Genomic DNA, 15,817 nt, shown 5'->3' with positions numbered 1-15,817 from the left:
AGCAGCAGACAATTCAAGCACAAAACCCACTAAGGTGCCTAGAAACCCTGGGCTGTACTATGTGAAGATGAAACAAGATACCTTAACACAAACCTCTTGACATGAGCGCTCATTTTGGGTTCAGAACGGGCACAACCTGTGGGGTTAACGGCAAGGGGAAGCTCCATGAGAGGATTACGGCCATATCGGAAGGTGTAGTTTTCACATGCCTCAACCCCAGGTAGCTAAAAAAAAAAAAAAAAAAAAAAAAGAAGAAGGAAAATACACAAAAGGATAACTCATTGGCCAAGAATATAATCTTTGGCTGGGAAAAAGATGGCCCAGGGAGACAATATAGAAATTTTTTTGTTTTGTTTTGTTTTTTTCCCTAGTCAGTGACCTATTTAATGTAATGAGCCAGCAATCATAACTATTTGAATAATGTATAAATCCAATTTCAAGCAAACCTTGGTAAGCCCAGGGCACTTTTTCTTGAGGTGAAGATTAACTCCCAGAAACAATACACCAATCAAAGCAATCCTGCATATACTTAGCATCTGATGTTTCAGTTTACAGACAGGAAGCAGTGGTCACAATCTAGTGGATGTGTTTGTTTGTCTGGATGTTTAGAGGAGTTGGAGGTCATTATGCAGTTTAGTTTCTGGATCACTTCTCTCTATCAAATATGATCATGACAAGAGGTTGCACTGTTCTAGCAGTATTATTAAGTTATGCTTGAAAAGCAATTGATATGTTCAAAGGTTTTCTTTACTTTCTTAAAAAAAATACTCCATGTTTCCTGTCTGTGTTTATGTAGAGAGAGGATGAGTGTGCATGTGTGTATACACAAGTGCCGTCGTGGTGAGCCTTTGGAGGCGACAGGACAAGCTGTGGGAGTCTTTCTGTCCTACCACCACACAGACACTGGGTTGCACTTGGTTTGTCAGGCTTAGTAGCAGTGCCTTTACATGCTGCGCCACCTCACCAGCTTGGTCTTCTTTGCTACAACATGTTCTTGTTTACTTTTTTCTTTTTGCAGTTCTGAGAATTGCACCTAGACCCCCCAAGCATTCAAGGCCAGCACTGTACCATTGACCTAGAGCCTTAAATCTCTTTTTTCTTGTATAAAATTCTGAGATAGGACCTCACTAGGTTGCCCAGACTGATCTTCAATTACATGCCTACTTCAGCAGCCTACGTCCCTGAGACTGCAGGCCTTCACCACCAGGCCTGGCTCTAAACTATAGTTCTAATGAACTACACTTCTCTAGTGTTGCACAGAGTCACTGACAAACATACCTACATTCAGAGAAGACACTAGTCAGTGCTGCTGCAACCTACTGCTCTCTGGGAGCACCTGCCCCTAGGACAAAGAGAATGTCGAGGAAAGTTAAGCAAAAGGGGGGAAAAAACTTTGCAGAACACCAGAACTTCAGCAGGACAAAGGTGTTTTCTCCACCATGGGGATAAACAGGACAGATGGTACTAGCTGCTCCTCTGAGAGACTTAGCTTCTCAATTGACTACCCATACTGATTTTCCTGAGAAGAACACACCAGGCCATGGGAAGCTGTGTCCTAGAAAGCAAGTTTCTGTGGGCAGCATAGTGAGCATGCTGGGTCAGCAAACAGTGACAGGGATACTTACTGATTCAGCTATTCGTGCCACTGCGGAGACAGTCAGGCCAAACAGGTCTTCTCCTTTCAAATACGCGGGAAAAAGCTGCAGCATTTCAGATTTTTTCCTTACGCATGCCACAGGCTCCAAAATTTTATCCCAAACATCTATATATGAACAAGAAAGTAATTTTTACGATCAATTTCCTTATAGCTAAACAAACAAACAAAAAAAATTGGACAAGAGCAAAACCAAAAAAGGATGAAGAAGAATAATTCACAAAGACCTCCTAGTTGAATTTCAAATAAAACTGAGCAGCAATGTGACAAACAAATTTGTTAAATGGCAGCAACTTATTTCAAAGACTCAATGAAATCTGGATGAAAATAATGCCACCTTAAGGACATCAAACAATAAACTGAAAGAAATCGGTGAGCTCAACTGGATACAGAACAAAGAAAACATTTGGTTAATGATTCAATTACAGATAGGCATTCCCTCGGGTAAGAATTAAAACACAGAACTGGCAGTTTCTTTGGAAATATCTTTGGGACTGCTCCATATATTTTTAGAAACTGTGAAAACATTTAAAAAGCAGCTCTTTAGTAATACACACACACACACGTGTGTGTGTGTGTGTGTGTGTGTGTGTGTGTGTGTGTGTGTGTGTGTGAAAAGATAGACATGCCCAGGAGTACAAAATGAAGTTTGTAATTCCCAGCTCTAAATCAGAAGCTGAGATAGGACAAAATCATAGTGATGCTTTAGATATGGTCCCTGCTTTCTAGTAATTGACCTTGAGTTGGGCTCCAAGATAAATGAAAGACAGGCCTTAACAACTCTTCTTCTCAAACCTGTACAAACTGCAGATCAAAGAACAAGGTGTGCTAACACAAAGGGGCTTAAGATTTGCATTGATAAATTAAAAAAAAAAAATCCTCATGAAATGATCATGGAAAAAACAGAAACACTGACATGAAACATCCATTGGCCTGACAACAGCACACAAGGAGCCTTTACCTTTAGGTGATGAATCACTTAAGACCAGATCCTCATGGCCTTGCTCTACAATCCTGATGACAAACACTGGCCGCCCATCTTTCTCCTCAATGGAGCACAGGTAGCGGCAGCGCCGGTTGGCATAGCGAGTACTCCAATATAACCGGCTGGCTTCATAGCCCACTGGGAAGAGTGCTTTAGGAGAGTGGAATGCTTGCATCTGTTGTGGAAGCAGCTGACCAATGGTATGGAAGATGAGGCTTCCAACACGAAACGTATGGTCCCGCTCTCCCCGCTGCACAATGCTGGCAATCTGCCGCACCTCATCTCGTTGCACGTAGACCCTCCTGAAGACTGCAAAGTAACTTAACTCTTGCTCATGGATTCCCTTTGGTTTGTGCATGGGGCAAAGCATTGTTTTGTCCTTAAAAAACATGCATTGTGCTTTAATGGCGCAAGTAAAATGATAAGTGTTGGTGCATCGAAATCTGTGACATCCACTGGTGGCACCTGTCTTATGACAGAAGACACATTTCATTTGTAGTCCTCTCCTCAGTGCTAGCTCAACATTTATTAAGGCACCAGCCTGTGTTTCATAGACCTCTGTGGACCACAGAGCACAATTCAAGTGGACCCACAAGTCCAAGTCAAGGTTGAGCAGCCTTGCTGGTCCATCTGTTAGCCCATCCCCTTCTTCATGACAGAAGCAACACTTCCGATAGTCTTTGGGCACAGGATCAGGTTTAAGAGACGTGCCCAATTTCCTTAGAAACTCATCAATTTCATCCTCACAGGGTGGTTTAAAGGTCCCCTTGGGGATGACAATATGAATGCTCCATTTCTTCCATTTCATTCCTCTCCACTTTTTATTTAGCGGTCTGCAATCTTCAAGCCCCCCATGAACAGTCCTCAGCCGTGGCTTTAACTTGACTGTCACCTTGAGCTCGTCAGGCTTGGACTCTACTTTGGCTGCTTCAAAGGCTGGAGGGAAAGTTATGGGAGGTGATGCAGGAGGGGAAACTTTTTCTTGGAACTGAGGGAGACAGTGTACATCCAAAGTGGAGATGTTGTTGCTGTATTGGTGAAATGCTTTGGAAGGCTCCTTCATTGGGGACTGTGGCAGTGAAGGAAGGGATTCCTGAGCAGCAAAAAGAAACCATGAGAAAAAGGAGGGGTTCACATGCCTGTAAAACAATTCTAGTTACAGTGAGAAGTTCAGTGGTCTATGACTTAAGGGGGCAGCATAATAAATAAATATTTAGGCATAGCAAGTTGACTTTGAACACTGAGAATGACTAACTAGGAGTAACTGAAGTTGATAAAAGTAAAGGGTAAGGGGCCCCCATGTTTCCCCTACAAAGTCACAATTTGGAGACTGTTCTGCTCTTGAACTTTCTTGGGACATCCCCCTTCCTAACTGTAATGAAACCAAAAAGAATCAATGGTTTCAGAAGATCTAATACAAATTTAATTTGTACAACAGATCAAGAACATGTTTTCAAGAACATGGCAGTATCACCTACAAAAGGTTCATCTCTACCAATAAAATTTGCCTGTTATTCTTGGGCTTAATCAACTGATGAAAAACAAAAAAAGAAAGAAGCACCGTGTTAGTGAGTCCATCACTCAGATTCTCTAAGCCCCTCAATAAGACCAGCTGCTCAAGGTGTTGGGCCAGAAGAAAAGCACCAGCACCTCTTAGGTATGTTACAGACTATCAAGAATCAAGAAGAGCAAATCCATATGCTTCTCTCTGTTCACATCCTCCTCCTAAAAGGTGGCTCATATTAAATCCAGAGTGTGCCACAATACATATCAGCTTCAGAAACTACGTGATGAAATCCTACTCCTACTCTGTAAGAATTTATTTTAATTAAAAGCCTAAATTTGTTTGTCAGCTTGGATTGTATTATATTAGGAACTAATACATGTTAAAAAGTAGTACGTTTCTTGAATGCCTTTTGTGAAGGTCATATTAATGAAATTATCTTAAGCAGTAATGACTGGAAGTGTTATATGACAGGCATTTTTTTCCTTCAAAATACATCATTAAAAATGTATCATTTGGGAGCTGGAGAGATGGCTCCCAAATGGTTAAGAGCACTGTCTACTCTTCCAAAGGACCTGGATTCAATTCCCAGCACCCACATGGCAGCTCACAACTGTCTGTAATGCCAATTCTAATGGATCTGACACCTTCACACTAATGTACATAAAACAAAATTAAAATAAATTATAAAAAAAAATGTATCATTTGAACAACTACATTGTTAGATATACTTAATCTGCACACACTCATACAGAGTGAGAGGCTGATTTCTCTTATAACACAAAAATAGACAGAATTTTCTTTTTTAGAAACCTTTCCACCTGATCAATGAAATAAAAATATTTAGTGAGATGTTTGTAATCAGACAATACAAGATGCTAGTTCTAGTGCTCTATTTAATTCTACACTCTTAAAATATAGTTGAGCTTGGGGCTATTGAGAAGGCTCAGCAGTAAGAGCACTTGCTGCTCTTCCAGGGGACCAGAGTTCAGTTCCCAACACTCATGTAGTGCCTTATAAGTGGTTGTTCCTTCATACAAGGAATCAAATGCCCTCTTCTGGCCTCCAGAGGTACCCGTACACATGCTATATACACATGTTCATACTACACATATACACATGTAAATAAAATTAAATCTAAGAAAAAAATTTAAAAACTTTTTAAAAAATAAAATACGAAAAATCTGTATGTGGCAGCACACACTTGTAATGCCAACACTCTGAAGTCTGAGCACCTTGAGCTACATAACAAAACTCATTCTCAAAATAAAGACAAGATAGCCAAGAAAGAAGACAAGTGTGCTTTGTGGGGGGGGGGGGGGGGGTCCAGCCAGGCAACAGGCTAAGGTAGGAGGATTATGAATGCAAGGCAGCTCTGAGACTCACCTCAACAATAAAAATTAAAAGGGTATAGGATATAACTTAGTGATAAAGTACTTGGCTACCATGTACTAGGCCCTAAATTTAACCCTCAATGCCACTTAATAAATAAATATTAAAATGTAATTTGCACCTTTCCGCTTTCTGTCAAATAGGCCACTTTATAGGAAAATATATAGATAAAGACTGTTTAAGGCTCGTCTATCCACTCAATCACCACCTGATTAGGATTTCCCTATAGAAGCTCCCTGAGAAGCCAACATGTGCCTTAAAGAAGAAATCCCTCATTATATACTTTCCTCACTTTACCTTGTTTTCTGAGGTTTTTGCTTGTGTAGTTGATGAATAAAGAATAAAGCAGTTATTACTACAAAAGACAATATCCTTTTCCATCCTTTTGGTGTTTTCTCGGGAACCCTAAAAAGCAAAGGGAAATGTGTGGGACCTCAGTAAGACACAAATTAATAAAACCAGTACCCCACAGACTGCTAATTCTCAGATGATATTCAAAAGTGAGTGCCCTCTATCTTCCAATTGTGATGGCACTGTCCCAATATTCACCCTATGAAAAATTTCCACCTAAAAACTAATGCAGAGCTAGGAACAATGGTGCACACCTTTAATCCCAGCACTTGGGAGGCAGAAGGGGGTAGATCTCTGTGAGTTCAAGGTCAGCTTGACCTAGGACAGTCAAGGTAGATAGACAGTGACTCAAAAAAAAAAAAAAAAAAAAAAGCCAGAAACTACACTGTCCATATCTCCTTATATTCTGAAAATGTATCCCTCATCATGAACAATTTCACAGTCTGCTATAGCTATTTGGTTTGAAGCTGAGCACATCTAATATGTGCCTATATATCGTATCCCACGAAGTACTTTGTCCTGATGCAGGGGTCATTGCCAAGAAAACAGAGCTAGAGTTGGGTCCTAAAAAGAAGAGTAAAGTACCTTGTTCACAAAGGTCAGATCTTTGAATGACTTCCGCACACCACTTCCAAGAATAACCACTTTGCAGTGACAACACCACTGTGGTCGGAGCGATGCACTGTCTGCTATACCATGACTAGAATCTTTATATCCAGAAAGACCTACAGGCAATGGACTTTTGTTAGCAATTTAAACTGACCAAAGATACAGGTAGCACACAATATAAAATTAAACTATACCAATCTATTACAGTTTGGATTACTGACTTACATTATATTATGCTTTAATAAAAATCTAAGCAATGGTGACAGGGCATCTAAAATTTGACAGTGAAGTACAAATAAAGGAAAACACCCGCTCCCAAATAGCTGAAAAAGGAGGCTAGCCTGAAAGAATCAAGCACAAGCAAAGCACTAAGACCCTCAAATAAGTATGAGAGAGAACAGATCCACTTCTTGACAGGTACAGTAATACTCCAAGTTCTATGGGAGACAAAGAACAATGGGTAGAAATGACTTATGTGATTTACAGCAGAGAGAAGTAAAAGCCATGGCATATATATTCACAAGAGCACTGTGAGTAATGCTTGAGGGATCAGACAAGCAAGCAAGTCTACACAGAGGGCATCTCCTGAGATACAGGGTAGAAGTCAAGGTAGAAAATGGTAGGAGAAACAAGAAAGAAGCAGCCAGCAGCTAAGATTACAAAGAGTTCAAAACTTTAACATAGGTAACTTTCACAAAGAGTTCAAAGATGAAGAAGATGCAGCCAGACTCAAAATATAAGTTTAGGGCAGACAAAATATTACAAGGGATGTGGGGGATGAGGAGTTGGTGAAGAAAGGGCTGGCACATAAGATGCCAGTAAGCCAGAAGGAAAGCAACTTCCTGGCAGGCCCAGGGAAGATGTGCTGGGTCTCAGAAATGGGACAGGCATCCCTGTGAGAAGAAAGATGCCCTGCAGAGGATGTGCAAAGGCAAACTGAGCTAGTGATAGCAGCAGCAACTGAGCAGAATAGAATAAACTATGGCCTCATCTGTACCACATGGAGCAGGCAGATTGTGGCAAGTGGATCAGAGATACAAAGAACAGAATTTGCTAAAGGGTCAGCAAGCAGAGTCTTCCAGCAGCCCGAACAGAGAGCTATAGTAAGTCTTGCTGCCAGCATGATGCCATAGGCCCAAGCATAGAAATTCACATCACACCACAGAAAACAACAGCCAGAGAAGGTTAACTTATCAAAGACTACACAGTAACACATTGCCTATTACTTGTTAAAAATTAAACTGAAATTTCAAAAACAGCAGGCTTAACTTTTTAACTGAGAATAGATTTGGGGTTAACAAAAAGCTCACTAGCTCACCATTGCTTGCTGGAGAAAACGGTACATTAGGCTGCTTCAGACGGTAAGAGCTTGCTAATCTGGGAGGATTTGAAGATCCTGGTGCAGGCCCACGAAGAAGTAAATGCTGTCGATACTCCAAACCTGGGTTTACTCTGTGGCTACTGACCAAACCCATGGATGGAACATCTGGAGCATTACTAACCTCATAGCTGTTAGGAATTCGTACATGAAGGAGGTCGGAAAATGCAGCCACAACACTGCTAATGTTCTAAAACAAAAAGTAAACATTGTCACTCACCTAGAAGAAAAATGAGTCACTGAGGAGAACCATATACTTAGGATAATGCTATCTTTCTGAAACATGTAGTACAAAATAACCCAACCACTTCTTTTACTGATTACTTTGATTTAATGAGCAAATATTTCTTATTATATTGAAATATCAAGTTGTTTCTAGTAAGTACATGCAATCAGTATATTCAACCATATAACCAAAGGAGTATTTAAAAGTTTTTTTGCAGAATATTTTTAAATTTATTTATTTATTAGTTTATTCACTTTGTATCACAACTGTAGCCCCTCCCAACCCCACTCGCTCCCTCTTCTGCACCCATGCCCCTCCCCCAGTCCACTAATAGGGGAGGTCCGCCTCCCCTTCCATCTGATCCTAGCCTATCAGGTCACATCAGGAGTGGCCTGGTAAGGCTGCACCCTCTTCAGGGGGAGATGATCAAAGAGCAGGCCACTGAGTTCATGTCAGAGATAGTCTCAGTTCCCATTACTAGGGAACCCACTTGGACATGGAGCTGGCACAGGCTACATATGTACAGGGGTTCTAGGTTTTCTCCATGAATGGTCTTTGTTTGGAGTATCAGTCTCAGAAAAGATCCTGTGGCCAGATTTTTTTTTTTTCCCTCTCCTTGTGGAGCTCCTGTCCCCTCCAGGTCTTTCTATCTCCTCCTTCTTTCCTAAGATTCCCTGCACTCTGCTCAAAGTTTGGCTGAGTCTCAGCTTCTGCTTGGATACCCTTCAGAGTCCCTCTGTGGTAGGTTCCTGTCCTGTTCGCTGTTTTCTCCCACTTCCGATGTCTACTTCCACTTGCCTTTCTGAATGAGGATTGACCATCTTACCCAGGGTCCTCCTTGTTGCTTAGTTCCTTTAGGTGTGCAGATTTTAGTATGATTATCCTATATTACATGTCTAATATCCAATTATAAGTGAGTATATACCATGTGTGTCTTTCTGCTTCTGGGATACTGCACTCAGGAACCCAACTACTTTTACTTAAACTTAAACTTATTTTCATGAACTAATACATAAAGCCTTCTTAAACAGAAATCTGCAGGGTTTCAACTAGCACTGGAATCTGTACACAGTAAGCTATTCTAGCTACCTTGGTATCTGACAGGCCGACAGGATACGGTAACAGGAAATGAGTAGGGTTTTACTGTCGTGCTTATGGGAAAACTGACTTCTATCTAGCTCTGGCAAAAAGGTCAGCATGGTTCTCAACAGTGCAGCTAAGGCTCTGTTCTACTGATAACTAAAACATTACATGTTATACTATAAGTCTGATCTCCAACAATGTCTTCATAAAACTTGGGAGGTTTTTTTTTTAGATTTATTTTATTTTATTTTTTAAATATTAGTTACAGTCTATTAACTTTGTATCCCAGCTATAGCCTGCTCCCTCATTCCCTCCCAGTCCCACCCTCCCTCATCTCCTCCCTGCCCCTTTCCAAGTCCACAGATAGGGGAGGTCTCCTCCCCTTCCATCTGACCCTAGCTTATCAGGTTTCTTCAGGACTGGCTGCAATGTCCACCTCTGTGCCTAGCTAGGCTGCTCCTCCCTCGGGGGGTGAGGGTGGGGTATGGGAAGGGAGGGAGGGAGGGAGGTGATCAAAGAGCCAGCCACTGAGTTCATGTCAGAAATAGTCCCTGCTCCCCTTACTAGGGAACCCACTTGGATACTGAGATACCATGGGCCACATCCGAGCAGGGCTTCTAGGTTATATCCATACATGGTCCTTGGTTGGAAATACAGTCTCATAAAAGACCCCTGTGCCCAGATATATTAGGTCCTTGTGGAGCGCTTGTCCTGTCCAGATCATACTAACTGCATCAAAGCAGATGCAGAGACTTATAACCAAACCTTCAGCAGAGTGTAGGGAGTTTTTAAAGCTAATAGATTGTTAGTGCTGGTGGCATGAGCTGACCACAGAAAGTATCTACTGCTTTTGTAGACTCTTTTGTACACTATGGTTTTTCAATGGTGAATTTTTACAACATAGATTGTTGTAGAAAGGCTTCTTTCTAGAGTTCTCTAAAGCATACATCCTTTTACAAGAGCAAATAAACTCTCAGCTCCTGGTTTGTTTGTTTGGTTGGTTGGTTTTGTTTTGCTTTGTTTTTTGACTTGGCTTACGTTCAAACAAACCTCATACTTAATAGTATTCAAGAGCACCCTGAATGTCTGAGGTGAATCTCCACCCTTCCTGTATATTTTGTTCTGCGACCCCCATTCTGTTTCATTGTTAAGTACTGACAGAGCTTCAACAATGAGATTTTATCTTTTACCTCAGCAGCTGTAGGATGCAGGGTGATTGCTACAGATATAAGACTCGATCTGGGACCATTTGTGGATGAACCAAAAGGTGAAGTAAAAAATAAAGTGCCTGGCTCAGTTTTGATGTCATTTCTTCTTGAGTCTGAACCTAAAGAGGGAGAAAAGAGTATTCATAGCTTTCAAAGTAAAAATATTTACAATAGTAACTTGGTAGACTAAAGTAAACTTACTTTTCCCGGAAATGCTTGGAAGAATTGGAATGATGGGCGACGGCACCGGTTCTGGAGGCTCCTCTTTCACCAATGACAGATCTGGGTACCTGTTCACCTCGACACCAACCACACTCTCAGGAGAAGATGAGGGGACAAAACTGTCTGGAGTGTCCCGATCACCATAGTGGTCCTGTATCCTGAAAACAGAGCACACACATCATAACGCAATTCCACTGGATTTTTCACCAACCCCACAAGTACCAAAGAAAGGGTACTCTCAGCAATCACAATAACAGCAACCAGATGGGTTGTTACTTTGCTAAGAAAATACAGTAAATAGGTTTACCTACAAGCAGTACAGATGGCTATTCTTTTAACAAGGCTGTAGACTGAGGTTTAGGGACCTGCTAAAAGGAGATGATCAGACTGCAGCACAGCATAGGAAACTGATACCTTTTGAGGTGGGGGGTGGGAGGGAGTCAGTGAGACTAAGAGGCAGGCCGAGGCTGTGCTGAACTGTTCAAGTTTATAGTTGAGTCACACCTCCATGCAACTACAGATACATCTGTCCTGTTGCTGCTGTCTACAGTGGTAAGATGACAGAAAACAGTTTCTGTGGTGTTTTCCGCACTTAATTTTCTTAACAAAACACAGTGAAAAAAGAAAAAAAAAAAGAAGGGAGTAGACTTCCTTGTTTTAGTCAAGGCTCTGGTTTACCATGGAGATGGTGAGGCCTCAAGCTCAGGCCATGGACTTTTTCTCATTTTTCCTGCTCACACTGAAGGAGACCTGGAAAAGGCTGCTGGGCAGTCATGTAAAACCCAGGGGCTAAACAGACAGCACATGCAAACTCCCTAGTGAGTCTCTTTGCAGGATGGAAAGAGCTTCACTCTACTGGCACAGTGGGAATTTTTAGGTGTGAGGTAAAAGAGAAAGGACACCTACATTCCAAACCCTAAGTGACACTTTCATATGGCTACAGAAAACATCTCTCCTATTGCTGCTGTGTATGGTGACAAGTTTTCTTATTAATAAAGGAAGAGACTTAGATTAAATGGACATATCAGAACACAGGCGTTCATCAGATTTTTCCAGGAAGAGATAAAATTCGAAAGACGTTCATAAGATTCTTAACTAGTTGGTTAGTACAATTATCTACTAAAGGAAGCCGATTCTCCCAGTAAGATTCTTGGGGGCAAAAAAACTAATACAAATTGGTGATGAGCTTCCTGTAGCTCAGAGCTATTTTTTCTATGATATAACTCTGGTATCTAGGATGGTAGTTTCTCATTTTAGATGTCTAAAAGTTCAATATATCCAACAAATCAGACAACGAACTTAGAAAAGGAAGCTCTGAAATACTTTACATGGACTTTTCTCATGACTTAATGTCTTTTTTATTATTATGGTGTATACTGCTTAGATTAAATTAAATTAAAAGAAGCAACTAAATTTTAAAAAGTAGCTTCTGACACTAGAGAAATGTTTCAGTGGTAAAGAGCACTGGCTGCTCTTCCAAAGGACCCAAGTTTAATTCCCAGTATGCACAGGGCAGCTTACAACCTGGAATTGCAGTTATGCATGTCATACTCAGACATACATGCAGACAATACACACATGTTTAAAAACTGGCTTCTACCTTAATTCTTCATGATTATTATGAGGTGGTGTTGGAAGTGAAGCAGGAACATCCACTGTCTTCGGGCCTTGAGCAATAGCTCGAGCCAGCAAGTCATCCTGAGGTCTGAAAGGCAGCTGAAATGGCTTCGGTCCTAAACTTCTGCCAACTGCAAAAGAAAACAAATAGAATCAAAGTATGTAGGACAAAGCTGACACACAGATGGAACTGTCAGTTCTGCAGACATTTCACTACATACAGCTTTCAAAGAAGATTCTTCAGACGTGTAAGATTTGGATGCTATTATCATACCTTCATGGCTCACCAACACGCCAGCTTTTCCAGCAAGTTCTTCAGTCGTTGCAAAACCATTTGCCATCTTCTGGCAAGCCATAGGAGGTGGTGTAGGAGGAAGAGAGGCAGGGGGTGTTGGAGGATTACTTAAATTATTCTGCTGCAGGAGACCAAAAAATTTTAAATTATATGCTACTGAGCAAATAGCATTGACCTTGCTAAAACCTAATTCTGTGAATTTTTAGCACAAGGAAGCAAGGCTACAAGAAACATAATCCAGGGGTATTTCCATTTTCAAACACACAACAAGAATAAACACACACACACACACACACAGGACCATGAGGTCATCAGAATGGGATGTTATCCATTTGCTTACTTGGCCCAGCTTGAGCATTCAGCTTTGAAATGAAGAACCCAATTTTTGTTACACTTAGTTTTATGTAACTGTTCTCAGCTTTCATGATTACAACAACCAATAAAAAGCAGCTTTAAAATTGAATAAGTTGCAAAAAGTAGCTAAATGGTCATTTATTCAATTCTTAATTATAATGTGTTCATTTATGAAAATGCAGAATTTATCATCTTTAACCTATAATTTCAATTTGTGTCTCAAATACGAGAACCTGGACTGTCCAAGATCTCTAAAGGAAGTAAAAAGAGAAAAAAGATAATACTAAAAGTACCAAATATATTAACAAATACAGTTCATTTCAATTCTCTCTCTCAGCCTTACAGTTGTCACTAGTTTGTCATTTATGGCTTGGTCTCCCCAATGAATGCTGATGTCACCTGTAATAACTATATATAATCATGCAGTGAAGGGAGATTATAAGAAGTAATACTGAAGAGCACCCTGTACTGAGGAATTCTAACTGAAGAACAGGCCATAAGGACAGCAAAGGAAACATGAGACGATTATCCTAATAACAAAAGAAAAGCCACCAGGAAAACAGACACTCTCACGTATTTTCTCAAAACAATTGTTTTTTATAAATCAGATGTGAAATGGTCTTATGATGCTATCATAAGAATATTTAAAAATATTACTTTGACTTTATGCTATTTCGGTAACCTAAGAATTAGTGCATAATTTCAATTAGCACCTAAATTATTTAATGGAATATATTAAAACTTTTAAGAATTCATTTTCCAAAATCTAACCATACATTTTATTCCCACTATGTACCATCAATTCAAGTCATTTTAAGAGTTAACAAAGGTTACAAGGAAAAACGTGTTTCCTTTACTATGGAAAGATATAACGGACATATTCTACCATCTGTATTCTTATCTCTAGGAAATTCCAAGCACACATGTGAAAAACACTTAACCAGATACATTTTTTAATCTCTTGGCTGAACCTAAGTTTCAGTGAAACTTGGAGACTTCATGTAAACTAGATGCAAAACTAAGCCACACTCCCCAGTGGTGGGAAGCTCTCCAACACGAAGCAAGGCAGCACCCTGGCAAAGAAACATACCTTGTAGATCAACTGAGAATAGTAGTCTGAGACCCCTTCAAGGGCGGCACTGCCAAAAGTTCCTAGAAGTCGAGTCCCACTATTAAATTGGCCACTGCCATAAGGAAGAAAGTGCGCAAAGTTCACTCCAATGATCGGTTCCATTAGAGGGAGCAGAGAGAGCTGCTATTAAAAAACACATTTAAAAGTAATGTACATGATTAACAAACATGGAAGTGTTTCTGGGCTTCCTAAGACCTGAAGTCAAATAAAGACTGTGAAAAATAGACTTAAAAATTTCCAGATCAGGGATATACATCAAGTAAGTTTTATTCCCATCAGTTAGAAAGATGCCATCATGTGCCTTGCCAGAAAAACATTCTGAGGCCAGGCACCAGCAATGAAAAGGGAGTGGGGGCAGAGGTGTGCCCCTCCCCACTTTTATAATAACTAGAAAGGTGTAACAGGCAATGAAAGTTTAATGAGAGTCCATGGCTGCATTTCTTTGGGTCCAGAGTCACAAGAAATGGGGAATACAATGTTTCCTGGTGTTGAGGATGTTCCTTCTGAACATAGGTAAATCTTGGCCATCACCTACCAATATATCAACTAGAACGTAAATCTCAAGTGCCAATAAGATAAAGTGTGGGGTTGCCAGCAAATAAGTTTATTAGGTTTCTTGTCCAGATGTCCTTTATCCCTGTAGCTCTCTATTTTAATTAGAAACTAACTGTAACAAGGTGAAAGCTTCCATTTCCTAGGGCTGAAAAGGCACTTGCTCTCTCCCCTCCTGGAAGTAGCAAAGGGCTGTTCTGACAGCTCACCTGTTTCAAGTGGGTGAAGGAGTCAGAGCTGGAGTACACAGCCTGCTTTTCCTCTTCATCCTTCTTCCTTTTCTTTGAGCGAGGTGCTGCTTTCTCCCCAGTCCTCTGAATCCGTTTGCTTCGCTGTTTCTTGGTTTCACTTCCTCCATCTGTTTTTGGCAACTGGCTGTTGCCACCTCCAAAACCACCTTGCATTTGAGCCCCCAAAGTTTGCTAATGTAATTGGAAAGGTTAAGACGTAAGTAACTACCCACATGTTTGATCTTAGTTCATGTTAGAGCAGCTCCACCTTGTGACTCATATTTCTAACATGGCATCGCATGTTAAAGAGGGAAGTTACACAGTGAAGTTGTTTTCTGAAAATAACTGTTCCCCCTTCCCTCTACTTTCAGGCATATTAAATATGGCAGCTTCAGCATTGTAGGAAAGTGCAGAACTACTGGATACAAGAATGAAGTATGGCTCCTCACTACCTAAGCTGGTGCAAAGAAGGCACCAAGACAGATGACTGGGCAGCTTCTGTACAGTGGCCTTGGTGATTTATTTTCCCCCTTAGAAACTAGGACCCGTTATCATGAGATCTGGAGCTAATTCACAGGCTCCAGGAACATTTTAAAACCCATACATCAAAACTGAGAGAACAGCTGCTAGAAAGCAGTAAGATGTTCTGCCCCTCAAACTAGTGTCAAATCCTACATTTGAATGAAAAACATAATGGCTATATAATTATATAGTCAAAAGAAGAAAAGAGATGCCAGCAAGTTAATCTTTCCTTTGCTTTTAATAAAGATTCATTTGTTTAATGTATATGGATGTTTTGTCAGTTATGTATGCAGGGTATACACACCACATGCATGGCTGGTGCCTTTGAAGGTCAAAAGAGAGAATTGAATCTTTGGAAACTGGAGTTACAAATGATTAAAAGCCAGCACATGGGTACCAGGAACCAAATCCAGGTCCTCTGCAAAAATCATAAGTTCTCTTAACCACTAAGCCATCTCTGTCTCCAGCTCCCTTTTCTTTCACCTTCATAATCACAAAAAAGT

At 40.6% G+C, this 15,817-nt stretch overlaps 1 protein-coding gene across 12 annotated transcripts in view; it reads right to left on the bottom strand.

Moving 5' to 3' along the window:
• Kmt2c (lysine methyltransferase 2C) overlaps nt 1–15,817 on the bottom strand; it is a 224,138-nt gene that overhangs the window by 9,858 nt on the left and 198,463 nt on the right. For 4 of the 12 annotated variants that reach the window (XM_055612928.1, XM_055612935.1, XM_055612932.1 and 1 more), the window contains 12 exons: nt 14,772–14,984; nt 13,969–14,133; nt 12,504–12,645; nt 12,213–12,360; nt 10,592–10,770; nt 10,373–10,509; nt 7,814–8,063; nt 6,472–6,611; nt 5,833–5,940; nt 2,616–3,732; nt 1,626–1,762; nt 82–224 (listed from right to left, as the gene is read on the bottom strand). In XM_055612928.1, the coding sequence (XP_055468903.1) occupies nt 82–224; nt 1,626–1,762; nt 2,616–3,732; nt 5,833–5,940; nt 6,472–6,611; nt 7,814–8,063; nt 10,373–10,509; nt 10,592–10,770; nt 12,213–12,360; nt 12,504–12,645; nt 13,969–14,133; nt 14,772–14,984 (2,879 nt within the window). The remainder of the gene's footprint in view (nt 1–81; nt 225–1,625; nt 1,763–2,615; nt 3,733–5,832; nt 5,941–6,471; nt 6,612–7,813; nt 8,064–10,372; nt 10,510–10,591; nt 10,771–12,212; nt 12,361–12,503; nt 12,646–13,968; nt 14,134–14,771; nt 14,985–15,817) is intronic. The other 8 variants (XM_055612938.1, XM_055612939.1, XM_055612931.1 and 5 more) reach the window with 7 other exon arrangements.

Source organism: Psammomys obesus, unplaced genomic scaffold (assembly GCF_907164565.1).
Source record: "Psammomys obesus unplaced genomic scaffold, mPsaObe1.curated_primary_1811, whole genome shotgun sequence".
NCBI classification, from domain to species: domain Eukaryota; kingdom Metazoa; phylum Chordata; class Mammalia; order Rodentia; family Muridae; genus Psammomys; species Psammomys obesus.
The sequence above is the reverse complement of the archived record's forward strand: the minus strand, read 5'-3'. Positions and strand labels throughout refer to the sequence as shown.